General features: G+C 45.6%; 1 protein-coding gene across 1 annotated transcript in view; it reads right to left on the bottom strand.

The window, feature by feature from the left end:
* The window catches only part of BARD1 (BRCA1 associated RING domain 1), a 454,311-nt gene extending 428,167 nt beyond the window's left edge, over positions 1-26,144 (bottom strand). The window contains exon 1 of the mRNA XM_069225636.1: positions 25,852-26,144. Within this exon, the coding sequence (XP_069081737.1) occupies positions 25,852-26,021 (170 nt within the window). The 5' untranslated portion in view covers positions 26,022-26,144. The remainder of the gene's footprint in view (positions 1-25,851) is intronic.
* Positions 26,145-26,823: the final 679 nt, after the last annotated feature.

The following is a 26,823-nucleotide window of genomic DNA, read 5'->3' as shown; positions in this document are numbered from 1 at the left end:
TCAGGTAGCCTCTGCACCTAGTTTAGTCCTCCCAGGGTCAAAATCAATCTTCCTAGGATGTCAGATTTCTTCTAGAACTCTTAGACCACTAGGAACAGCTTCTAGGATATCAGCGAACAGATAATGGGTAAAGACAGGCTCAGACACTCACTCTAACTAAGCTGAAGTCCAGCATAAAGTGGTGAGCATATCAGGTTCCACAAATACGCCCTTATTTGTCCTTTTTACTCCCTAGGACAATAGAATGCCAGCTAGTCTGACCCTCAAAAAACACATCTAAAGCTTGGGTATAAGAGAAACCAGGAGGAGGCTGGCCTGGTTTGTAGTGGGTACCTTGGGTACTTACACCTTATACCAGGTCCAGTAATCCCTTATTAGTGAAGTAGTAGTGTTCTAGCAGCTTAGGATAATAGAGGTAGCTATAGCAGAGCAGCTTAGGCTGAACTAGGAGACTTGCAAAACTCATGCAATATCACTTATAGTTACGCAGTACTTATACACAAGTAAAGACAATACTCAGTATTACCAAAAATAAAGGTAGTTTATTTGGGTGACACAGTACCAAAAATATCTTAGAGACAATACTCCTTCTGGAGGTAAGTATTATACAAAATATATACACTAGACACCAAAATAAGGGAAGTAATTAGACATAGGATAGTGCAAACAATAGGAAATGCCATAGAATGCAATGGGAGAAAATAAGTCTAGGGGCAACACAAACCATATACTAAGAAAGTGGAGCATGAACCACAAATCCACCCCTAGACAAGTGTAGTGTGTGCAGAACCGCTGGGAGAGTAAGAATACAGTAAAGGTAAGTAAATTACCCACCCAGAGCCCAGAAAAGCTGGAGTAAAGTACTGCAAGTTTCCTTAGGACACACTACACCTCGTGATATGGATTATTGCAGTACCCAACCAAGTCTGCAAACAATAACTGCTGGATTCCTGGACCTGGAGACCTGCAAAAGAAGGGGACCAAGTTCAGAAGTCGAAAGAAGTTCCAGGAAGGATAGGAGCCCCTGCCAACCCAGAAGATGGTGCAAAAGAAGAATCCCCGGTTGGAATGCACCCTAGGAAGATGCCAGCGTGTTCCTGCGTGATGCAAAGGATGTCCCACAATGTGAAGATGGATGCAGACGTGATTTCGTGTTGGAAGTCGCCAACAAGCCTTAGTTACGAAAAAGTTGCGTTTTGCATCAAAATGGCACTGGCTGGACCCAGGAGGGACCTGTGGGCCTCAACTCGGTGTGAGGAGGAAGAGGGGGCTCTCATCACTTTCGAGAGCCCTCAGGATGCCAGACAGCACCCACAGGAGTCCCAGGACACAGGGACAAAGGAAGTGCAAAACACAGTTGGTGCAGCACTACAAAGAAGGGTCCCACACCGCCGGAGGTCAATTCAGCAAGCTGAGCGTCGCAGGATAGAGTGCTGGGGACCTGGGCCAGGCTGTGCACGAAGGAATTTTGCAAATAGTGCACAGAGGCCTCAGGAGGTAAAGAAGACGCGGTGCACACGGCTATGGTCATTCTCATTGAAGGATTGTTCTTACCTCCTCCAAATTGCATCAGCAGGACCTCAGGACAGTCTGTGTCGATGGGGCCACCCTCTGTGTTACTAGGAGCACGCTAGGAGGAGTCCAGGAGTACAGGCCATCAACTTAAAAGGTGCCCGCGGGAGCAGGGGAGTGACTCCTTCACTCCACGGGAGATTTCTTCAGTCCTTCTGGTGCAGGATGAAGAGCGTGCACACCGTGGAAACTGTTGCAGTTGCTGGCTGGAGCTGAAGTTGCAGAAGAAAAGTATCCTTTGTGGATACTTTGTTGCTGTTACAGCGGTTCCTGGAGCAGGCTGCAGTTGATCCAAGGTCATAGGATGAAGTAGTAGTTGCAGAGGACTCCTGCTGGAAACTTGCAAGTAGAATCTGAAGAGAACCCACAGGACAGACCCTAAATAGCCCTGAGAGGGTGATTTGCTACCTTATCAGGTAAGGACCTATCAGGAGGGGTCTCTGACGTCACCTGCTGGCACTGGCCACTCAGAGCACTCCAGAGTGCCCCCACACCTTGCAAAGCAAGATGGCTGGAGTCTGGGACACACTGGAGGAGCTCTGGGCACCACCCCGAGGGTGGTGATGGACAGGGGAGTGGTCACTCCCCTTTCCTTTGTCCAGTTTTGTGCCAGAGCAGGGGAAAAGGGGTCCCTGAACCGGTGTAGACTGGCTTATGCAAGGAGGGTACCATCTGTGCCCTTCAAAGCATTTCCAGAGGCTGGGGGAGGCTACCCCTCTCCAGCCCGTAACACCTATTTCCAAAGGGAGAGAGTGTAACACCCTGCTCTCAGAGGAAATGCTTTGTTCTGCCTTCCTAGGACTGCGCTGCTCAGACCCCAGGAGGACAGAACCCTGTCTGTGAGGTGGCAGCAGCTGTAGCTGCAGTGCAAGCCTCAGAGAGCTGGTTTGGCAGTACTGGGAGTCCATAGTGGAATCCCAGGATGCATGGAATTGGCTCCCCAATACCAGATTTGGAATGGGGGGGGACAATTCCATGATCTTAGACACCTTACATGGCCATATTCGGAGTTACCATTGTGAAGCTACATATAGGTATCGACCTATATGTAGTGCATGTGTGTAATGGCATCCCCGCACTCACAAAGTCCTGGGAAATAGCCCTGAACTATGTGGCAGCACCTTTGCTAGTGCAAGGGTGCCCTTGCACTTAGTAACTTTGCACCTAACCTCCAGCAAGTGACATATAGGTGACTTATAAGTTACTTAACTGCAGTGAAAATGGCTGTGAAATAGTGTGTGCACTATTTCACGCAGGCTGCAATGACAATCCTGTGTAAGGGTTTGTCTGAGCTCCTTATGGGTGGCAGAAGAAATGCTGCAGTCCATAAGGATCTCCTGGAACCCCAATGCCCTGGGTACCTAGGTACCATATATTAGGAACTTATAAGGGGGGGGGTCCAGTGTGCCAATTGAAATTGGTGAATTACGTCACTAGCCTATGGTGACAAATTTGAAAGCAAAGAGAGCATAAGCACTGAGGTTCTGATTAGCAGAGCCTCAGTGACACAGTCAAGCACTATACAGACACACACATTAGGCCATAAACTATGAGCACTGGGGTCCTGTCAGCAGGATCCCAGTGAGACAGGCAAAAACATACCGACATACAGGTAAAAATGGGAGTAACATGCCAAGGAAGATGGTACTTTCCAACAACCCTCGAAAACCACATCTAAACCTTGGGTATAAGAGAAACCAGAATCCTTGACATCTGTCCTTTCCCAGGCAGACAGCAGCAGGTTTCTCTTTTTCGTCTTCAAAATCCAGTTGTGCTCCGACACCTCTTGAGTGAGTGACTTTCTTATAGTAGTCACCAACTAGTGATTTGAAATACAACCTATGCATCTTCTAAGAACATTCATCTGCTACATTCAGGTCCTTTTGCAGCACGTACTGTGACTACAACAAAACAAATCCAGAATGCTACTTATACTTACAAAACTATGTCTGCCATGCCACGCCTGGCCTAATATAATGAGGGTCCTTCCTCCTATCACCAGGAGGAGTTCTAATGGACTAGTTCAGGACAGAGGTCACCTGCTGGGGTGACAAAAACCAGCCTTACTGTGGGAATGCTAGCATCAAGACAATTTGCACCAGAGTCATGCCACTATCAGAGTTCCTGCTGGCCTTGGTGTGGTCTTCTGATAGGACTGCTCACTCATCTCCCCTCAATATTACTGAGATTAGTGGGGTTGGATGTTCCTGACAGGAACCTTCCAGAAAGCAGCTGCCCCAAAATTCCTTTGGTTCTCTAGGAGAAACTTGATGGGCGCCTTTGACAGTTCATCACAGGACTAGAGAAATCTAATTACAATCGCTAAAGTGGATGGAAGCATCACCAACCTAGTTTGCAAGCTGTTCAATGACAGGTAGCGATTAGCAACATTTAATATCGATTGTTTTAGAAGCATATTTAACAAAATGTAAATGTCTGAATGCGTGGTATCTACTTGCAAAGCCACTGTATGGCTGTACAACATGGTGGTCTCTCTGTGGGCTGTTCTCTATTTAATGTGGGTGTGACAATCTGGTTGTACCTTTTATTTTGGCTTTGCTTCCTGCTATTGGAGTTTCTTGGTGGGTGGGAAGAGAAGCACCGGGCAGAAAGGTCAACAGAATGTCACCAATATCTAGAAAGTCAGAGTGACTGGGGAATCTGGCACAAGCCTGGTGTGAAGGAGCAGGAGAAAAACCTGGAGGCTCTGGAGGGCAGAGTTCTGGGCTGACACAGGGCCTGTGATTCTGGAGAACACCTCCGCAAAGTCAATATTTGGGTACTTCATAATGTTGCCTAAATTGGCTTACTTATGAGAAAGGCAATCTCCATGTCAGAAGCACACCTCAAATAGAAAACCAATGCACTAGGACTACTGAATTTCAACAGGAGAACAGACATGATGCTGACAAAAAGGCCCCAGGTTTATGATGTAATTGCTGCTTCATAGGGTCCACTGCAAATTCTGGGTATAGCAGCATACACCCATGAAATGTGGGTTATGTACCCAGGTCCCTAGAGGTGGTACACATGTAGAGAACCTTTAGCTATGACATGCTATACTGTGGTGATAAACAGAGGATCATGAACCCTGACTGAAAACGGCGGAATAAAGATCCTCCCTTATCAAAACAGTTGCTAATCAAATGGTGGTCAGCAGACCTTCCTGATGGTGTATGAGACAATCCATCCTTTTTGAAGAGCCAAATTTTGAAGGAATCATAGAGGAGAGGTAAATTCAACAGTGAGATAAAGATCTTAACAACTCCCTAGTTCCTTGTGGGGCATGCCCAATTGTAGTGATTGACCCTAACCTTGGCTTACCAGAGATCATTCTCAGATCAGACTCTTTCTGAAGGAAACCAAAGACTGCTTAAGGTACCTCAGTAGTACTAGTAACTGAAGTAGCATATATTTGAGCCATCTACTCTCCCTGTATCTCAACCTATATATGCATAGACTGCAGGGGTTTGAATTCATATTGCCTCTCTCACAGGATATATTGTTTGGGGTCAAGAACAACAAATGTTCTTGTTTATTTTGTTCTTGGGACAAGCAGGCCCAACCACCTGCAGCACAAACCTTTTGGCTGCCAGTTTAGAGTAGCACTACGCTAGGAATCAGGGAAGAGCGTTGTCTGCAGTTAATGTAATATTTGTGTTCACATGTTAATTATGCTTGAACTTATAATTATGGTTCAATAATGCAAAGCCTTTATTATTAGGGTGAGCACTATAAGGAAATGTTAGCTTGGACTGCACTGCTTGAAAGCAGGATTGATGACTCTTTGCTTTCAAATTAAATGTTCACAAACATGCAACTAGGAAAACTAATATTTTGCTAAACTACTGTGAAATTTTAAGTACCATTTTTTTAAAGCATCATCTACTAAAATATGTTGATGCATAGTAGTGTTCCCAAAAAATATTCATAATGGAAAAAGGTCAGTGCAACCAGTTTCAACAACATTATGGGAAACATAAAAATAAACAATCATTGGCAAACCCAATAGGTCTCACATTCGCGGTCAGCGCTTTGGTTTTGTCAACATGTGTCTTGTTTTGACATGGTTTTTGTAAAACGTTATTGCTTTGGGAGCTGCCAGGCCCTCACCATTATTACAAGCATTGCAAAAAGCTATTTTTTCTGGTCTCAAAAAGCACACATTGCCCTAATAGTCTCTGGCACTGAGCAAAACTACTTTGTGTGCCAATATGCTCCTTGTGAATGATATCATTCACAGAGAAGTCAGTCTTTGGATAGCTAGAGAGGCAGAGGTTTAACAAAAACAAACGTTCTTAGTTAACTTGTCGCCTAATTAGGAGCCCAATTCTTAAATAGATTCACAAACATGCAACCATGGTATATGCCTCTGCATTAGTGCAGATTTGCACCTTTCAAGAATTCACAATTTTTTACAGAACCAGGCCAGGAATTCATACTCCTAGTTAATATTTGTGAACTTTATTTTAGCACGAGCAAACGTGCATGTGTAGATTTGCTCATGCGAAAATCTATTTAGCGTTTACAGGTTCACTTTCCTTCCACCCACTTTTCTCTCAACTGTGGAAGAAGTTTTATGTCTGCCCTTGTGTTCTGCTTGGCTCCAAACTAAGAGGGAATAAGGCTAAAGAATGCATAGAATGCAGCACTAATTCTAAAATAAAGTCAATCGGCAAAATGAAGCTGGTGGGCGCTAATGTGACGGTGTGCTGCTAGGCTAAGTGCAACGTGAAGTCAGTGATCAAAACACCAATATCGTCATAGTTCAGCATGGATAAAACATCAGTCCCAATTTTCACATAATCCTGCTCCACAAGACCATTCAATCGCAATAAAATTATAGGATGCTTTTTCCCACCATGGTATGTCATTTGGAACCTGGAAAACCTCCTTTGACTTTTTGCCAAACATTTTTCACTTTTAAATCTTTCACTTCATATCCAGCAAACAACTACGCCAAAGTGTTCTGCTTGGCTTCAAACTAAGAGGGAACAAGGCTAACGAATGCAAAGAATGCAGCACTCTTAGTCTGAGTAATGAATTTATTAAGGCACTTCCCAGGTCTCAAACTAAAGTATACAAAAATATTAACGTGAGCATTTAACTTAAATGCAGCAGAACATGTGCAAATACTAAAATAATCACAACAGCTGAATAATAATAATAAGCAGAAAAAGTGCAATATAATAACAATGAGAATGTATGCCGTGAATTATATATATATATATATATATATATATATATATATATATATATATATATACACACAGCAAAGCTAGATAGTTAAAAAATACAAATGCATCAACCTAGGGATCAAATCCAGCATCATCCTTGTACTTGCCAATGTCAAACTGTGGAATCCTGGACAGCTGAGAAAAGAGTAATATTTTCTAATGGGACTCTTATTTTTTTCGAGCAGCATGTCTACCCTCAAAAATGAGTTCCAGCTGCCTCCGTGCCAAGTTTCCCCACCTTATATACTTTAAACAAACCCATGCAGAAGTTTCTGGTAACCTCCCCTCTCCCTTTGAGTAAGTTGTGAAATTTGAGCGCTGGCTGTACTTGGTCCGTGTTGAAAACACACGAAAGAATTGGCCAGATCCCAATGTGCATTTCCAAGATAGAGCTGTACCATTCTCAACCATAAACATTCTCATCCTTGTACACTCTTATCATCATTGCATCCCCCATGATATGTTTCCTTCTCTGGTGAGAAGAGCGAAAACACATTACATTTTTAGAAAACAAGCTGAACGTGGAAAAATACCTGTACCACCAATGTGACGGCATTTGAAGCGAAGATAAGCACACAATGGAGTCAGTTGTCAAGATGGAATCGGTGATTAAATACAGATAGCATTACACTCCACCCTTCGACCAGTTACTCTCATAACATACTGGTCTAAAAGTAACCCTTGTTGGTTTGAACATTGTAAGTAGGCTAGGTATATATTGTACACAGCATTATTATATTACAAATCACTATGAGTATTCCACCTAAAATAATGCGTAATTGCCCAAAATCAGGTAACTAGTTAAATAACCGGTCCCTCCACCCTTTGTCAACATCTTGTCTTACTCCTTTCACCAATTCATGTAATCTGAGTGGATAGATTTAGAGTGGTCTGATAGGTTGAAGCCGCACATTTCCTCAAACTCTGAGCATCCATGGTCATGCTTCAAGAGCAAGTAGTCAATGGCTGCCCTGTTTTGCAATGCAGCTTTTCTAGTGCTTTGTATATCAAGGAGAAGTTCAGTCAAGGTGATGGATTTGTGTTTGATGTTCTTAACCATCAAACATGCTAACTTGTTAATAACTTGAGTATTATAAACACCTAATCCTGGAACTCCTACTTCAGAAATGCTTAAACTCACATATTCGGATTTAGATAATAACTGAAGTTCAGAGTCACAGTTTTCACTTCATTGAACTGTTACCCTTGGATAGCGAGAATGTACAGAGTGAAATGGAAACATCATGAGTCCCAACTGCGAAAAAGCACAAGGTCCACCAGTTAAATTGACAGGAATGTATGCATAACAGCCACCCCACTGGTAGTTTGACATGCTTGATGTGGCTAGCAGCCGTCACAATATGTTGGCAAGACATGCCCTTCTCCATATTCTTACAGGTTTTATTGTTTCTATGCTGACACAGTACTCGTTGATCCCATTGGATCTCTTGAGGAGACCCCGTTGTTGCCTCCAGGTGCACTTGAGCACATTTTCCGATTTTGTGAGAATCACAAGTTAAGCTATAGCGGACATCACCGGTAGTAATATTGTAAGTAATCACATGGGTTATGTTACCTCATTTCTCATCTGTTACCTTTTGGCAAAACCAGCAGTATTCATACAAGGAGAAGTGTGACAACATATCATTTTCTTGAACTGCTCTATCTTTGTTGGTGGCATAAAAAAAATTGCAGCAAAAGACTAGCAGTAGTTGGTATGGCGACCAGGCATGTTGATATAACATCAATAGTACTTTTCATTTCGGACATACAGAAGTCCGATCTGTTGAGCACATTTTGTGTCAGATGGGTCCAAACATTTTCAGTCAGGTGCAGTAAAGGTGTTGATCGGAGTAGTCAGTCAATGATTTCGGAGCTGGGGGCTTTCAGTCCCTCCCGACCCCACACACCCAAAGGGAGACCATGTAGAACAGCTAGCACCCAGACACTCTGTAGTATGGTCTGTAAAAGAGAAAAGTATGATCATTCTCGCAAATAACATTTATCTGCTGGTATATATTCCCATTTCTTGTGTCCTGGTTTCATGACTAACAGGACATTGTCTTTGCCCTTTGCTATAAGTTCTGCTGATTCTGGAGGACAATTTGGGTATTCTACCCACATCGTAGCACCAGGTTTGTCAATTGATCCAAAAACTATCTTCCCACGCCACTGTAAGAAGGGCTGGGGCAGTCCCCTTTTTCACTATTCCTCCATACACTAGGATAATTACCATCTCTGCAATTCTGTCTCCAGGTTGTATTATCAAATCAGTATCTCCATTATTCAAAAGAATAGCTTTAAATCCTCCTTGGTAGACTGCATCGATCACTTCCCCCCAAGACCTGAATACCTTTGAATGCCAACCCAGATCTGGGAGCAATCAATCCGAAATGCTCCGGGGGAATCTGTATTCTAATACCTGTATCAAGAAGTGCTATGTCTTTTGGTTTCAATCAGTAGGTTTTTAAGGCATATAGATCGAGACCTGCAGATTCTGGTGTGGCTCAGTACGGAGCTAAGGCCCCTGGTTTTATTTCCCAATATGTAATGGTGTTGGTCGCTACATGGGGTGGTGTCTGTAACGCTGGCGTCAACATTCGCGTTAAAGGGATCTTTGCATTTGTCAATGGCCTTTTATATAAAAGTTGGAGGGCTTCATTTAAATGCTCTCTCCAGTTTCTCAAACTTCCATCAGATAATTTTCGTAATTGTGCTTTCAGCAAGTCGTTCATTCTCTCAATCAGTCCTGCAGCTTGTGGATAGTATGGAATATGATAAATACACTCAATATTGTGTTGTGAACAATAACCTTGCACCAATTTTCTTTTGAAATGTGACCGGTTGTCACTCTGGATTTGGAGTGGGACTCCGTAATACAACATTAACAAGTCCAGAGTTTTGATGGTATTAAACTAAGCTGCACGTTTGCAAGGGACGACAATCAGGTAACCAAAATAAGTATCCACTACTTGCAAGCGTACTGACACCTGCGACTAGTTGGTAGTGGCCCAATGTAATCAATCTGTCATATCTGGGGAATGTGCATCCCTCTAATATCTGCCCACCTGTTAGTGGCTTTCTCTCCCAGATGCCCTCATTTTTGTTGCGCCCACTTAGCCATCCCCACCAAGTCAGAATCCTCTGTTGCCACTTCTGCCTCTGAGATTTTGGCTTTATTGTCTGCAAGGCAATTAAACCAGTGGTCTAGTGAGTCGGTGGGTGTTAGAAATGGGGTCCTTGGTTGACAGTCAGGTTGCCCCCTGTTCAAGCAAAGACCCTCACTCTAGTCAGGGTAAAAGAGAATCACCCTCAGCTAACCCCTGCTTACCCCCATGGTAGCTTGGCAGAGCAGTAGGCTTAACCTCAGAGTGCTAGGCGTAAAGTATTTGTACCAACACACACAGTAACCTAATGAAAACACTACAAAATGACACCACACAGGTTTAGAAAAATAGGAAATATTTATCTAAACAAAACAAGACCAAAACGACAAAAATCCACCATACACAAGTCAAGTTATTAATTAAAAATCAAAAAGAGTCTTTAAGTAGTTTTAAAAACACACTAGCGCTGCTAGAGTGAAAATTTACCTGGTGTGCGTCAAAAATAACCCCGCACGGGCGGGCGTGCGTCGAAAATAACTCCGCACGGGGGTACTCGAGTCAAAAATCCAGCCGCACAATGAGTCGAAGGTCCAGCCGCGCAGGTTGCGATCTCCCAGCCTCCGTCAGCGATGCTGCGCGTCGTTTCTCCTGCTCCGTGCGTCGATTCTTCGGTCGCGTTTCCTGCAAGCGTCGTTTCTCAGCTGCGGAGCGGGCGGCGCGTCGTTTTTCAGCCGCAGATCGGATTCGCGCCGATCTTTTCCCCGCAAGGCGCTCTGTGCGTGGATTTTCTTGTCTTTAGGCTGCCAGCTTCTCCTTTCAGGGTCCCAGGAACTGGATGGGCACCACAGGGCAGAGTAGGAGTCTTCTCCAGAGACTCCAGGTGCTGGCAGAGAGAAGTCTTTGCTGTCCCTGAGACTTCAAACAACAGGAGGCAAGCTCTAGATCAAGCCCTTGGAGATTTCTTCTCAAGATGGAAGGCACACAAAGTCCAGTCTTTGCCCTCTTACTCTGGCAGAAGCAGCACTGCAGGAAAGCTCCACAAAGCACAGTCACAGGCAGGGCAGCACTTCCTCCTCAGCTAACAGCTCTTCTCCAGGCAGAGGTTCCTCTTGATTCCAGAAGTGTTTCTAAAGTCTGTAGATTTGGGTGCCCTTCTTATACCCATTTTAGTCTTTGAAGTCACCTTTCTTCAAAGGGGACTCACACCTACTTGTGAAATCCTGCCTTGCCCAGGCAAGGCCTCAGACACACACCAGGGGGTTGGAGCCGGCATTGTTAGAGGCAGGCACAGTCCTTTCAGATGAGAGTGACCACTCCACCCCTCCCTCCTAGCAGAGATGGCTAATCAGGAAATGCAGGTTACACCCCAGCTCACTTTGCGTCACTGTCTGGTGTGAGGTGAAAAACAACCCAACTGTCAAACTGACCCAGACAGGGAATCCACAAACAAGGCAGAGTCACAGAATGGTTTAAGCAAGAAAATGCTCACTTTCTAAAAGTGGCATTTTCAAACGCACAATCTTAAAATCAACTTTACTAAAAGATGTATTTTTAAATTGTGAGCTCAGGGACCCCAAACTCCACATGTCCATCTACTCTCTAGGGGAATCTACGCTTTAATCATATTTAAAGGTAGCCCCCATATTATCCTATGAGAGAGACAGTCCTTGCAACAGTGAAAAACAAATTTAGCAGTATTTCACTGTCAGGACATATAAACCACATTACTATATGTCCTACCTTATCCATACACTGCACCCTGCCCTTGGGGCTTCCTAGGGCCTACCTTAGGGGTGCCTTACATGTAAGAAAAGGGAAGGTTTAGGCCTGGCAAGTGGGTACACTTGCCAAGTCGAATTTACAGTGTAAAAATACACACACAGACACTGCAGTGGCAGGTCTGAGACATGATTACAGAGCTACTTATGTGGGTGGCACAACCAGTGCTGCAGGCCCACTAGTAGCATTTGATTTACAGGCCCTGGGCACCTCTACTGCACTTTACTAGAGACTTAACAGTAAAACAAATATGCCAATCATGGAGAACCAATTACGTACACATTTTAAACAGGAGCACTTGCACTTTAGCACTGGTTAGCAGTGGTAAAGTGCCCAGAGTAACAATAACAATAAAATCAGAGTCCAGCACACATCAACAACCTGGGGAACAGAGGCAAAAAGTTAAGGGAGACCACGCCAAGGATGAAAAGTCTAACACGTGTCCCCCCCAGCTAAAAGTGGGGAGCAACTACCCAACCTCATGGGAGTTCTCATCACTAAGGCGGAAGAACCTGGACAGACCATCAGCATTGGCGTGCTCTGTACCAGGACGATGTTCCACCGTAAAGTCCATCCCCTGTAGGGAAATGGACCACCTCAACAGTTTTGGATTCTCACCCCTCATCTGCATTAACCATCTGAGGGGCCTGTGGTCGGTCTGAACTCGGAAGTGAGTCCCAAACAAGTAGGGTCTTAGCTTCTTCAGTGCCCAGACCACAGCAAACGCTTCGCTTTCTATAGCACTCCACCTACGTTCCCTGGGTAGTAACCTCCTGCTAATGAAGGCTACGGGTTGATCTAGGCCCTCTTCATTAAGCTGTGAGAGTACTGCTCCAATACCATGCTCTGAGGCGTCTGTTTGCACAACAAACTCCTTGGAGTAGTCAGGTGCCTTCAGCACAGGTGCTGTGCACATGGCAGCCTTCAGGGCATCAAAAGCGTTCTGGCAAGCCTCTGTCCAGATCACTTTCTTGGGTTGCTTCTTGGAAATCAACTCAGTTAAGGGGGTAACAATGTTACCATATCCCTTAACAAACCTCCGGTAATATCCTGTGAGACCTAAAAAGGCTCTCACTTCAGTCTGGGTCTTGGGAGGCTCCCAAGCCAGAATTGTATCAATCTTAGGCTGTAGGGGTGCCACCTGGCCACTCCCCACCTGGTGTCCTAAGTACACTACAGAACCCTGCCCTATTTGGCACTTGCTCGCCTTAATAGTGAGGCCTGCCTTCTGCAGGGCCTCTAACACTCTCCAGAGGTGTTGCAGGTGTTCCTCCCATGTGGAACTAAACACAGCAATGTCATCCAGGTAGGCGGCACTGAACTCATCCAGTCCTGCCAACACCTGGTTGACCAACCTCTGAAAGGTGGCAGGAGCGTTCTTCATCCCAAAGGGCATCACATTGAAGTGGAAGTGCCCATCTGGGGTAGAGAATGCTGACCTCTCCTTTGCCCCCTCAGTTAAGGCAATCTGCCAGTACCCAGAGGTTAAATCAAACGTACTGAGGTACTTGGCAGCTCCTAACCGATCAATGAGCTCATCGGCTCGGGGGATGGGGTGTGCGTCAGTCTTGCTGACCGCATTGAGACCCCGGTAGTCCACACAGAACCTAAGTTCTGGAGTGGCACCAGGAGCAGCAGCCTTTGGGACCAAGACCACTGGGCTGGCCCAAGGACTGCTGGAGCGCTCAATAACCCCTAGGGTTAACATTTTGGAGACTTCCTCCTTAATGCAAGCCCTGACCCTGTCAGTCACCCTGTAAACCTTATGTTTAACAGGTGTACTGTCCCCAGTGTCCACATCATGTGTGCACAGGTGTGTGACTCCTGGGATCAGGGAAAACAGCGAGGCGAACTGTCCCAGCACGTGGCGACAGTCCCTCTGCTGTTCCTCAGTCAGGGAGGGGGAGAGGATCACTCCCTCCACAGACCCATCTTTCTCTCCTGCAGACAGGAGGTCAGGAAGAGGCTCACTCTCTTCCTCCACCCCGTCATCTGTCGCTAGGAGCATGGATAGCTCAGTTCGCTCAAAGTGTGGTTTGAGGCGGTTGACATGTAGGACCCTCAAAGGGTTCCTGGGGGATTGCAAGTCTACCAGATAGGTGACCTCGCTCTTTCTTTCCACCACCTCAAAAGGCCCAGTCCACTTATCTTGGAGAGCCCTAGGCTCCACTGGTGCCATGACCCACACTTTTTGTCCAGGCTGAAACTCAACCAGAGTGGCATTCTGGTCGTACCACCGTTTCATATCCTCCTGGCTTGCTTCCAGGTTCTCCTGAGCGAGACTCCTGAAGCGGGCAGTCTGGTTTCTTAGTGCCAGCATGTAGCTAAATACATCCTGGGGTGGTTTACTAGGAGCTTTCTCCAAAGCCTCCTTCACCAGACTGAGCGGTCCCCTCACAGGGTGGCCATAGATGAGCTCAAAGGGGCTAAAGCCAAGTCCCTTTTGAGGCACCTCCCTGTAAGCGAACAGAAGGCATGGCAAGAGGACGTCCCACTTACGCCTCAAGGGCTCTGATAGGCCCTGAATCATGCCTTTCAAGGTGCGGTTGAATCTCTCAACCAGACCATTACTTTGGGGGTGGTAAGGGGTGGTGAACTTGTAGGTTACCCCACACACCTTCCACAGAGACTTCATATAAGTGGATATGAAGTTTGTACCCCTATCAGATACCACCTCCTTGGGGAACCCCATGCGGGTAAAAACTCCCATCAAGGCACGTCCCACCACGGGGGCAGTGACCGTCCTTAGAGGAATGGCTTCTGGTACCGCGTGGCATGGTCCACCAAGACCAGGATGAACCTGTTGCCCATGGCTGTCTTGGGATCCAGAGGCCCCACAATGTCAATTCCTACCCTTTCAAAGGGAGTACTGACTACAGGTAAAGGTTGGAGGGGAGCTTTGCATTTCCCCCCACTCTTGCCACTTGCCTGACAAGTCTGACAAGACCTACAATAAGCAGCTGACTGCTTGTGCATCAAGGGCCAGTAAAAGTGGGAGACAAGCCTCTTATAGGTCTTGTCCTGCCCTAGATGTCCTGCCAAAGGCACATCATGAGCCAAACCCAGTAGGAAGGCCCTGAAGCACTGGGGTACCACCAGCATACGAGCTGACCCAGGCTCAGGAACCTTAGGCTCACTATACAGGAGGCCATCCTCCCAGTAAATCAGGCGAGTACCTGGCGCCTCACCAGCCGCCTGGGCTGCATCCTGCTGCCGCAGCCCCTCAAGAGTAGGGCACTCCTTCTGCGCTGTGCAGAATGCTTCCCTGGTGGGTCCCCCTTCCTGCTGCCACTGTGACAGCTAAGGGACCTCCCCCAGTTCAGCCACCTGTTCCCCTGTAGGCTCCGGGGCATCACCCTCAGGCTCTGCCTCCTCCCGGACCGTGGGAACTTCTGGGGCTGGTTTCCCGCGCCCCCTGCCCTTCCTCTTCTTGGCGGTCCCCTGGGCCACTGTTTCAGGCTCCAGGGGCTCTTGACTACCCTGATTGGCTGCCATAGACCGGGTGGATACGCATACCCACCCAGGCAGACCCAACATCTCCAAGTGAGACCTGTGTTCCACCTCCTTCCAAGGGGAATCCTCCAGGTCGTTACCTAGCAAACAATCAACAGGCATGGTTGGACTCACAGCTACTTTCCAGGAACCTGAGACCCCCCCCCCATTCAATGGGAACCTGCGCCACTCTACAGAGGCGCTCAGAGTTGTCTACCGCAACTACTTGGTGAAGTAGCCGGGGATCAATCTGCTCTTCAGACACCAGGTGACTCCTCACTGTAGTCACACTGGCTCCTGTGTCTCTCAGAGCCTCTACCCTCTGTCCATTGATGGTCACCCATTGCCTGTACTTCTTAGTGTTATCAGGCACTAGGTTTCTCTGGACCATCTCACTGTCCCCTAGTGAGACAAGGGTCATTTCTGCTGGTTCCCACCCACCTGAAACTAACTCCTCCCCAAGCGCTACACTGGCCAAACCCTGGGACGGTGCACCAGTGGGTGCCGGTGTACTTCTGGGGCATTTGGGGTCCCCCCTCACATGACCCACCTGGTCACATGCATAGCACTTACGTGGGGGACCACCTGCCACTGGCTTCCCTTTGGACAACCATGGCTTCTTTTCACTGGGGGGTTGGGAATCCTTACCCTGGGAATCAGTTTGGGGCCCTTTAGAGAACTCCCCCTGTTTGCCCTTACCCCCCCCTTTCTTCTGAGAGGGACCCTGCCCACCCTTGGCGTGGTCTCCCCCATACCTCTTTTGGACCCTGGTGCTCTCCCAGCGGTCCGCTTCCTGTGCAAGCTTCCTGGGGTCAGTCAGCTTGCTGTCAATGAGGTGCTGGCGCAGCTCTGGAAAACATAAACTGTACAAGTGCTCCCAAGCAATTAAATTGTAAAGCCCCTCATACGTGTTTACCTTACTGCCCTTCACCCAACCATCCAGTGACCTGCAAAAAGAATCAACACATTCCAACCATGTTTGGGATTCCTTTCTCTTGTAGGATCTAAACTTCTCCTTGTACTGCTCAGGGGTGAGACCATACCTGGTAAGTAAGGCCTCCTTCATGACAGGGTAGGTGAGATCCTGAGCATCCCCTAAGGCTGTCAGTGTGTCCCTCCCCTCTGCCTCAAAATGCTTCCACAGGGCTGCCCCCCAATGAGCTTCAGGGACCAGGTTCATGTGGAGAGCTGACTCATAACCCTTGAACCACAAGCAGATATCATCATCCCTCTTATAATCCCTCACAAGGTCTTTTGGGATGTGTACCCTTCTCTCAGGCTGCACTGTAGGATTGCTCCCACCATCTCTACTGGACTGACTCCTCTGATCTATCTCTTTTAAACTGAGCTCATGAGCCATGGCTAACTTCCTTTCCTCAATGGCCAGCTTTCTCTGTTCCATCTCTAGACTGAGCTTTTTCAACTCCAATTGGTACTCCCTCTCTGCCTGTCTGTCCTGTAACTCTTCAGGTGTCAGACCCTTGGAGGATACACTGCTACTTGCCCTAGAGACTCCTTCCCTGGGAATAACAGGCCCCCCCAATATACCATTCTGTACTGATTGCTCTCTCTCCTCATCCTCCTCAGTGTGCCCTCCAGTGCTTCTGGTTGTCACCCAGGCCCTCAGCGCCTTTTTCAGCTCATCCTTCTTGGAAGAGCTCTTAATGGGACAACCAAAATTTTTACAAAACTGCTTTAGCTGAGCCTTGTTATAACTATCCAATTGCTTCAGGTCAAAAACAGCTTCAACTGGTGCATCTCCAAGTAGAGACATGATAAAAGGTTAAAAGAGTGCAAAGTTCCAAATGCAGAAAAGCAAGTTCTCAAATGAAGTTCCAGAAAAGTCAATCACCGGATCAGCGAAAAAAAGAAACTGAATGCAGAGCAAAAACAGTCCAAATAGAAAAAACAAAAATCACAAGACTAGTAGTATGTGGTCACGTAGTGGTCTGAACTCAAACAGTAGTGTACACTTAATTACTGTATGTCAAGCACAAATACAAGTCCAAATCCCGACCGCTGATCACCAATGTTAGAAATGGGGTCCTTGGTTGACAGTCAGGTTGCCCCCTGTTCAAGCAAAGACCCTCACTCTAGTCAGGGTAAAAGAGAATCACCCTCAGCTAACCCCTGCTTACCCCCTTGGTAGCTTGGCAGAGCAGTAGGCTTAACCTCAGAGTGCTAGGCGTAAAGTATTTGTACCAACACACACAGTAACCTAATGAAAACACTACAAAATGACACCACACAGGTTTAGAAAAATAGGAAATATTTATCTAAACAAAACAAGACCAAAGACAAAAATCCACCATACACAAGTCAAGTTATTAATTAAAAATCAAAAAGAGTCTTTAAGTAGTTTTAAAAACACACTAGCGCTGCTAGAGTGAAAATGTACCTGGTGTGCGTCAAAAATAACCCCGCACGGGCGGGCGTGCATCGAAAATAACTCCGCACGGCGGTACTCGAGTCAAAAATCGAGCCGCACAATGAGTCGAAGGTCAAGCCGCGCAGGTTGCGATCTCCCAGCCTCCGTCAGCGATGCTGCGCGTCGTTTCTCCTGCTCCGTGCGTCGATTCTTCGGTCGCGTTTCCTGCGAGCGTCGTTTCTCAGCTGCGGAGCGGGCGGCGCGTCGTTTTTCAGCCTCAGATCGGATTCGCGTCGATCTTTTCCCCGCAAGGCGCTCTGTGTGTGGATTTTCTTGTCTTTAGACTCCTACTCTGCCCTGTGGTGCCCATCCAGTTCCTGGGACCCTGAAAGGAGAAGCTGGCAGCCTAAAGACAAGAAAATCCACGCACAGAGCGCCTTGCGGGGAAAAGATCGACGCGAATCCGATCTGCGGCTGAAAAACGACGCGCCGCCCGCTCCGCAGCTGAGAAACGACGCTCGCAGGAAACGCGACCGAAGAATCGACGCACGGAGCAGGAGAAACGACGCGCAGCATCGCTGACGGAGGCTGGGAGATCGCAACCTGCGCGGCTGGACCTTCGACTCATTGTGCGGCTGGATTTTTAACTCGAGTACCGCCGTGCGGAGTTATTTTCGACGCACGCCCGCCCGTGCGGGGTTATTTTTGACGCACACCAGGTACATTTTCACTCTAGCAGCGCTAGTGTGATTTTAAAACTACTTAAAGACTCTTTTTGATTTTTAATTAATAACTTGACTTGTGTATGGTGGATTTTTATCGTTTTGGTCTTGTTTTGTTTAGATAAATATTTCCTATTTTTCTAAACCTGTGTGGTGTCATTTTTTAGTGTTTTCATTATGTTACTGTGTGTGTTGGTACAAATACTTTACGCCTAGCACTCTGAGGTTAAGCCTACTGCTCTGCCAAGCTACCAAGGGGGTAAGCAGGGGTTAGCTGAGGGTGATTCTCTTTTACCCTGACTAGAGTGAGGATCTTTGCTTGAACAGGGGGCAACCTGACTGTCAACCAAGGACCCCATTTCTAACAGTGGGCATCTACATGATACATAGTAACGGTACTTTGGTCTGGCATTTCCCAAATTTCTTGCCATAATTCTTTTTACCACACCTCCTTAGAATGTATTTGCCAGTTATATGCAAGCCATGTGGGAAGCCAGGTGGCTAACCCATTGGCAGTAGACCAAGAATCAGTGTAAGTGTGATAGGTCCCAGGCAATTCTTGTTTCAGGGCCTGATATACAGCATACAATTCTGCATATTGACTACTCTTCCCTTCTCCTGTAGTGGATAGCAACTTCTTGCTGACTGGGTTTTATGACACTGCATTCCAATGTATTTGGCCCCCACATATTTGGCTGAACCATCAGTAAACTATGCATGCTTCCTATCCTCAGGGGACACGGATTTAAATGGCTCACCCCACCTCATTGGTGACTCTTATCTCTGGTACCTCCTGCACCCTCTCATCATCCTGCAGGGGGGCCTGTGCCACCTGTTCATGCATGGTTGGTGTACCTGCTTCCACCGAATTATACTGGCCTCTTGTGCATGTCCTATTCAGTGAGTTTTAGGTGAGCTCGTCACAAACTGCATTATTGGAATCTCAGGTCTCAGAATCACATTATGACCTATGGTCAGTTGCTCAGTATCCACTAGAGCCCAGTAGCATGCAAGTATCTGTTTCTCAAAGGGAGTATATCACTCTCCAGCATCTGGTAGCTTTTTGGTCCACAAACCCAGTGGCATTAATCATTCACTCTTTGCTCTGCACGAGTTCCACAACCCTGTCCAACTGAGTCTTCACCTGTTCTTGTGTCTCTGCCTGAATCATCACATCATCAATGTAATAAGACAATTGCATGACAGATACTTCATCCAGGTGTTCTGCCACCAGCCAGTGACAGATGGGAGGGCTATGTACATACCCTTGGGGGAGTCTTAGCATTCAGAATTGTCTGTCGTTCCACGAGCAAGTAAACAGCTCCTGACTCTCAGGGTGGATGGTATAGAAAAGAAAGCATTTGCAATATCAATGGTCGCATACCAGGTCCATTTATGGCTTTGTATTCTCTCAATCAAAGTGATAGTGTCAAGGACTGTAGCAGTCAAAGGGGGCATATATTTGTTCAATTTGCGCTAATTAATAGCCATTCTATAGCGCCCATCTGGTCTGCGCACAGGCCACAGAGGATTGTTCTATTCATTGGTGACTGGTGCCACCACACCTGCCTCCATCAACTCCTGTATAGTCTCACGTATTTCCTCATGCCCTCCCAGAATTCGGTATTGCTTCAAACGAACCACCTTGGTTGCTGGGGGCACCTTCAATGGGGCTATCTTCAGATGAACCTACCCTCACTGCTGCAACTGAAATGTATCACTTTGATCCAAACTGATAACAACCATCATTCAAATACAAAGTCATCCCCTTCAGAATATCAATACAAAGTATATACTTTAGAAAGGGTACAATAAAAACTGTATATTCTCTTTTTGGCGTTCTCCCTATTTTCATTTGAACAGTAGTCTGCACTGCAGGGTTTGCTTTCCACCCAACCCTGTGATGGTGTAGTACTGACCTGTAAACTTGTTGGGATTTCCATAAATTAAGGATGCCTCCACTCTGGTGCCAACTAAAGCCCGGACCAGTTGAACATTTTTATGCTTCCAGTGAATTTCTAAATCAACATGGGACCTGTTATCTTTATGAGCCCATCCCTGTACCAGAGCTTGGCCGGTTTCCTGATCTGATTTAAACGTGTACATTTTTGCATAAGTCAGGTCTGGATATATGCTCTCATATCTGTGAGTACATTCCTCTCCCTCCCTGTTGTCAGCAGTTGACCAATCGCTGTCCAACTCTTCTTCCTCTTTCCCTTGCAAAGAAACATCTTTCTCTGTCTCCTTTTTCACCTCCTGCATCTGTGGCTGGCCCCGATTCACTTGTTTATTATCCTGTTTATTCACTTGCCTGCTGCCCTCCTTTCTGTTCAGCCCTCACTTACGGTACATCTCCCACAAACCTTTGGTATCTATCCCATCAATCTGCTCCTTGTTGACACCATCCTTCAGTAATGCCATAAACATGTCTCTCCTAGATAATCTATTATCTGTACAACCCTCAGACCTTGAGGCTCTCTCAGGTTTTAACCAGTCTCCAAGCTCTCCTAACTCGCGAACTGCCTCCAGTACATCTTTCATTGCCTGCCCTGTCTGATTAATTAGGAGATTCATTATTACCTGCTTGTAAGCTGGAGGAGCAAGGCGAATAATCTTATTTCGCAATGACACAGAGAGCTGAATGTATAACAGATGGTGAGCATTACCCAGGAAAATAGCAGTTTTAATTCCCTCCTCCTTAATTCTCTGCATTGCATCTCAAAGTGTATCAAGGCTTGTCATTTTGTGGCCAGTCTAATTCTGTAGGATACTTATGGTTACACCCCACGACTGTTAGCTGCAGTAGGATGATCTGTTGGTTACCCTGATAACCCCTAAACTACTCCTGTATTATGGGGTCAGTGCTAAGAGTACAAACCTTAGGAGTGTCTCCTATATCTAACATTACTCCAGAGGCTCCTGTGTCAAATAATCACACCATCAATGTAAGTAATGTTTCTTCAGATCTCTGCTTGAATCGGTCTATGAAATCATTGACTTCCTGTTGTGCATAATCTTCTGGGGAGTGCATTTCAACTGCTGAAATACTTGTACAAGTGCCCTCAACTTTATGGCCTACAGGGCAAATGATGTAGGTTACATCTTTTCTATTGTTCCTGTAGAAATAAAGTTACAGCCTATGAAAAATATACCTGTATTTCACAATACCTTCTCAAGCCCACAAGGAAGCTGGAATTCGACCAGTCATCGTGGACCTAATCAGACAGGACATTTTGCTACAGTTTGTCAGCAGATGGAATATTCCTATTCTGCCCTTAAAAATGGAAGGAGAGACTGATATCACTACATTTGTTATCGATAATGTTGTTAGCCCAAGCTCCCCTGGGGTCCACAACCCCATTATCATCCTTCTTTGTATTGCTGCAAGTGCCCAATGGTTTACTGTGGTCCATTTGTATTCCGCCCTCTTCTATATACCCGTTCATGAAAGGAGAGTTTATTTTTGTATTCTCATTCTGCGGAGGACAACTGGCATGGAGGAAGCACCCTCAAGCCTTTACAGAGTCCTCCAAGCTTTAAAGAAACATTTGGACACCTTGGTCTTTCCTGAAAACTCTTCTCTGGTCCAATATGCTGATGATATTTTTGCTTCTGTTACTTTAGACCAGAAGTCTTCAAACTTCTTTACTCTAAGCGGCCCCCACCCAAAATGTTTTGAAGTCAGGGCTCCCCCTCCAAATCTTTATGGAGGGGCAGGCTGAGCATGAGGTCAGGGAGTATAGGATCATTTCAGGGGTACTTTTTCAGTATCCCATAAGCCACAATCATTTTAACACTTATACATGAGAAAATACAATAAAAAACCTGAAACACACAAAAACACAACTCCCCTTATTTGGGGCCTTGTGAACCCCTTACACTTGTGGGCCTTACTACAACTGTAACATCTGCGCTAATGAAAGCTGCAGCCAGAGTTGCAGGCTCTCATGTGTTGCCCATCTCTTTGCAGCAAGGGTGTCTTCAGCCCTAATGCTATTCACCATGCCTCGATTGTAAAGGAAGGCAATCATAATTGTGATGCAAAGAGCCTGTCACAGCCCTGGGCCCCAGTGCCACTGCAACTGTCTCACTAATGACAGCCAATGCCTTGTGAAACAGACAGTCCTCCGCCCCTTGTTATGCCAACCATCCTCCTTTCTGCCTTCTCAATCCCCAAAGAAACACAGGCATAGCAAAGGTGCACAGAGCCCTAATACAAGCAAGGAATTAATCTAAAAACAGACATAATATGGGTTTAGTTGGGCCCTCACACACCTGGGCCTCAGTGCCACAGCACCAATAATACCTACTCCTTTGCCCACACTACTAGGCCATAATTCCTAGTTGCTTGGGGCCTGTTCCAGGTGCAGAAAGGGGGGCTTGGGCCCTAATGTTAACAAGGAAAATTCCTCCCAACCCACCTTTTTTCTAGTAATATTTCCTTAATTAGGATGCAGTGGTCCCTCACACCATTGTCTCAGTGCCAATACAACTGTTGCAGTGATAGCATTTACAAAATGTCTGCATTTCTCAACACTTTCTTCAGGGCATCTCTGAGGAAGTGTGGAAGCTGTCTCTGTCCATTTGAAAACTAAAAAATTAAACCCCCACATAGCGCTCGTATAGACCATCTCTTTGACGATATCTATGGATTTTGCTCCGTTCAACTTTATCCACAGCCTGAATTCCAATGAAATCCTGAAAACACCACCTAGGCAAACACCTTTCCACTGCCAGGTTGTGCAATACAAACTCCTATTGTTTTCTGTCGCCCATATCATCCTGATTCTCTGCCCTGCCCTATACACCACATCTCTAATGCCTACCACTGAGGAGGGAGAGGTTCAGGACTATCATTTGGTAACTGAATATGTCACAAAGCCCCACACTAACCCCACAGATGCTTTAAAACCTAATTGTGAATTAAGTAGGGATTTGTGGAAGGATCATATCTTAGAAGTAATGAAGACGCACTTGTAGCTGGATTTGTTTCATGCGCTATATATAAAGTTAGGAAGAGCACCTGTTTATCCAATGTAAGATCTGCCTTGCTCAGGCGGTTGAGCATGTTTCCCTTACCAGAGCTTTTATTCTTGCTGAGGAAAGACTTTAATTGTATTCACAAGCTCAGTATCTCTTTGGTATCTTGCATTACTTTGGGCTTCTCTCGATGTAGATGGGTCTCCTGACATCTGCAGGCACCCCAATTAAAAATGGACGGTATATAAGGAACCTGCTGAACAAGTTGCTTCTGTTGGTCAACATTGTGGTTGTCAAATGTGCTGCCTACCAACCTTCTCATGACCAAGTTTCACAGGGAAATTCCCTTGATGACTCTACTGCTAAAGAAGCTCCTTGATTTTTAGTTACCAAAGCGGTTATGAATGCTCTGCAAACATATGTGTTTCTGTTCCCTTTTTGAAGGATGTGACCCTACTAGCGGAAAATAATACTGGACAAACCTAACTTGTACAAGAGACCCAGAAGGAGAATGGAGGGATAGTTCAGGATAAGTGGTCGTACCAACATTTTTGGCATCTCATTCTCCTACTGTTCTATCATGAAGGTGTCCATGTAGGAAGGAATAGTATGATTTGTGCCGCACACTGGAAAGGGAATCAAGTCCATCTATGCCGCACTTTCATCCCCTTAGGGGCTCCTTTGCCCATCTGCAGATGGAATTTATACGAATGACAAAATGTGTTTTGTATTCTTACATGTTTGTTACAGGGTGGATAGAGGCATGTCCATATTTACGAGCAGATTCTATAAACGTGGTGAAGCGTTTACTCAGAGACTTCATTCCACTACTCATATTCTAGGTCTCCTTTAGAGTGATCGTGGAACACTCTTCATTTTATCTGTAGCTAGGGAAATCTGCAAAGCTTTAGGCATAAAGCAACACTTCCACCATGCCTATCACACAACGTCAGGAGGGAAAGGTAAGCACAACAATAGTATTCTTATGAAGAAATACCGAAAATGGGTTTGGAGACCCAGCTGAAATGGTCTACCGACTTAAAGCACTTTCAAAGTCTTACGTCATTGCATATTAACATGCATTTTAAATATACTGCCATCTTGAATTCTGATATTGTACACTGTGCATTTGCCTAGCTGTTCAATTAGGAGTAGCCTTGTTCTGAAGTTGGCATAGACAGGTGAGAACTACAGATCACCTTTCTATGGTACCTTACTGTATCAAGTCTTAAATGTCTTCCCAAGAGAAGAGCTAGGTAAAAACTTGTTTGATGCTATCTAGAGATTTGTGTAGCATCATGTGTTCTATACTTTGCTTGCTTTATTATAGAAAATGTAGAAGAGGAATGTGAAACTTCAGTGAATTAAGTATTGTATGTTCCAACAGCTCAGGCAGTAAAGTACTAGTCCACTGTTTTGCGAATTTGCACCTATAATATTTTGGCTGCTTGTTAGATTTTCGCTATTTTACATTAGACTTCGGTGGGCTGCTTGGCGGGTTGTTTTACTTCCACAAACAACTATGCAAATGGTTGTACCATTCACTGTTCAGTGATCTAAATAAGTTCCTTTCAAAAATTCTCTGTTTGCAAACTGATGTACTAGCCTCCCTCCTGGGTGGACCTTACAAACCATTTAACATAGCAGACAGCTAAATCCATTCCTACAAGCTATGAATAAAGCATACGTGTGTATGAACAAGGATGTTATACAAGTAATACTTAGTTTAAAAAAAAAGTAAATTTTATGAGAAAAGATGATTAAAAAAATGAACTTTTTTTAAGAGAAGGATACTGAGTTTTTGAGCAGGAGAGTATCATGTGCAATCTACAGAAGCATTTTGCTTATTCAAAACAACCAAGGGTTTTGCAAACCAGTCATGACTAACCTTTTCTTAAATGTAACACAACAATCTGGCCAGGCATCATACGAATGTGAGGCCACGAAACAGTGAAACAATACAAACACAAATTAACATATGCCAACGACCCCAATTGAAGCGGGCGGGATCCTAATTTTGAAAAACAAAAATGATTTTATTTCAGCTGTCTCCCTCCTGAAATTGCCTCTACCGCAAAATCTATCAGTATAGTTCCATTATATTTTCAGAACCTCCCACTTTCCAGTATTAAACTGTTGGTACGCCCAGTACAATAACAAACACGGGAAATCACCAAATGCCAGTATTTTTCACCTTATCCTTAAAGATCCGTGGCCGATAATTAGAGTAGACAGAGAGATCATGTTGCAAATAAATACCAAACATGTTATGTAAAGTTCTACGCAAGTAGAATTTCCGAGCCTTTGCAGTATCTAAAACGTGAATGAATGACCGATGGTAACCCTATCTCGAACTGTACTTCAATAATCATGGTTAATTAGTTTGAACGAACTCTATCACACCACAATAAGATTCAGTTTCTCCAACTGGCGGAAGCACAGTGCCGCCTGCAGCAAACGCTCTGACCATACCAAGATGGCCGCCATGTTATCACCAGCTTTCCTCAGAAAGATGGCCACCCCCGCCAATCTCTGTTCCAACCTATTTGCTACCGGAGACAAAACAGCCCCTGATAAAGAAGTCATAGTTTTACCAGAGTGAGCACAGCAGCCTCTTTTCCAATAGTTCAAGTGCGGCACGTGTGTGTATCCACTCCCGGCGGGCGGACTGCGGGTGCTTCTCCTGCCAGGAAGACATCTCTTTTTGTCTTTTGCTGGGACTTGTAACAACGTTCCCACAACGGATTGCTAACGGCGGTGCCATCTGTGTACGCAAACCAACTTCTGTGCAAGACGTGCACGGCAAGCCGACTTCCAATCATCCGTAGCACCGGAGAAACATGTCAGAGTTGTTTCTGTGCTCTATGCACGAGTCTGGGCGGAGAAATGTCCGGAGACGCGGCCATATTGGGGCCAGGCAAATCGTGCAGGGCTCCAGTGGTGTTTTCGAAATTCCGCCTGGTTCAGTAATGGCAGACTGCTGTCTGTCAATTCACCATCTTTTCGAAATTACCGCCAAAACGGATATTATTCTCTATGTATACTACAGAGAGAAGGTGTCTCATGTCCCTTCAATAATTCAACTTCCATTCCACTAGTGGCACCTTTTTTTATACTGACCCACCCCTCTAAAGTTCATTAATGCTGTTTCCCCCTTTCTAATGAGACCAGAAAGATAAGGTACGTGGATGGCGCACACGCCGTCCACACTTGCAGGAATGTCCGTCACATGTAAACTAAGGCTGACCTGAGAGGGAATTCACTCGCGCAAGAAGGCTAGTGCATCATGCCACTGATTTCTTGGTCCTTTTGGATAAAGAGTACCCCCTCATAGTCCAGCAGATTTAGCAGGATGGGCAAACATATTTGCTATAGACACTCCATGCAGTCAATCACCCATGACGTTTAGAAGGTTCACCTATTGAACAGTAATGTTTTAGCGATTCTATGCCGTGTCCAGCCGACCACGAGGCCACTACATCAAGTGCCAAGAAAACTTTTTTTTTTAAAATAAAGCATCGGCCAATATTTAGTTATTTTGCTTTGCAATCAGTATATATTACAAA

This window comes from Pleurodeles waltl, chromosome 3_1, assembly GCF_031143425.1.
Source record: "Pleurodeles waltl isolate 20211129_DDA chromosome 3_1, aPleWal1.hap1.20221129, whole genome shotgun sequence".
Taxonomy (NCBI): Eukaryota; Metazoa; Chordata; class Amphibia; order Caudata; family Salamandridae; genus Pleurodeles; species Pleurodeles waltl.
Note: the sequence above shows the minus strand (reverse complement) of the source record. Positions and strands in the feature narration are given on the sequence as shown.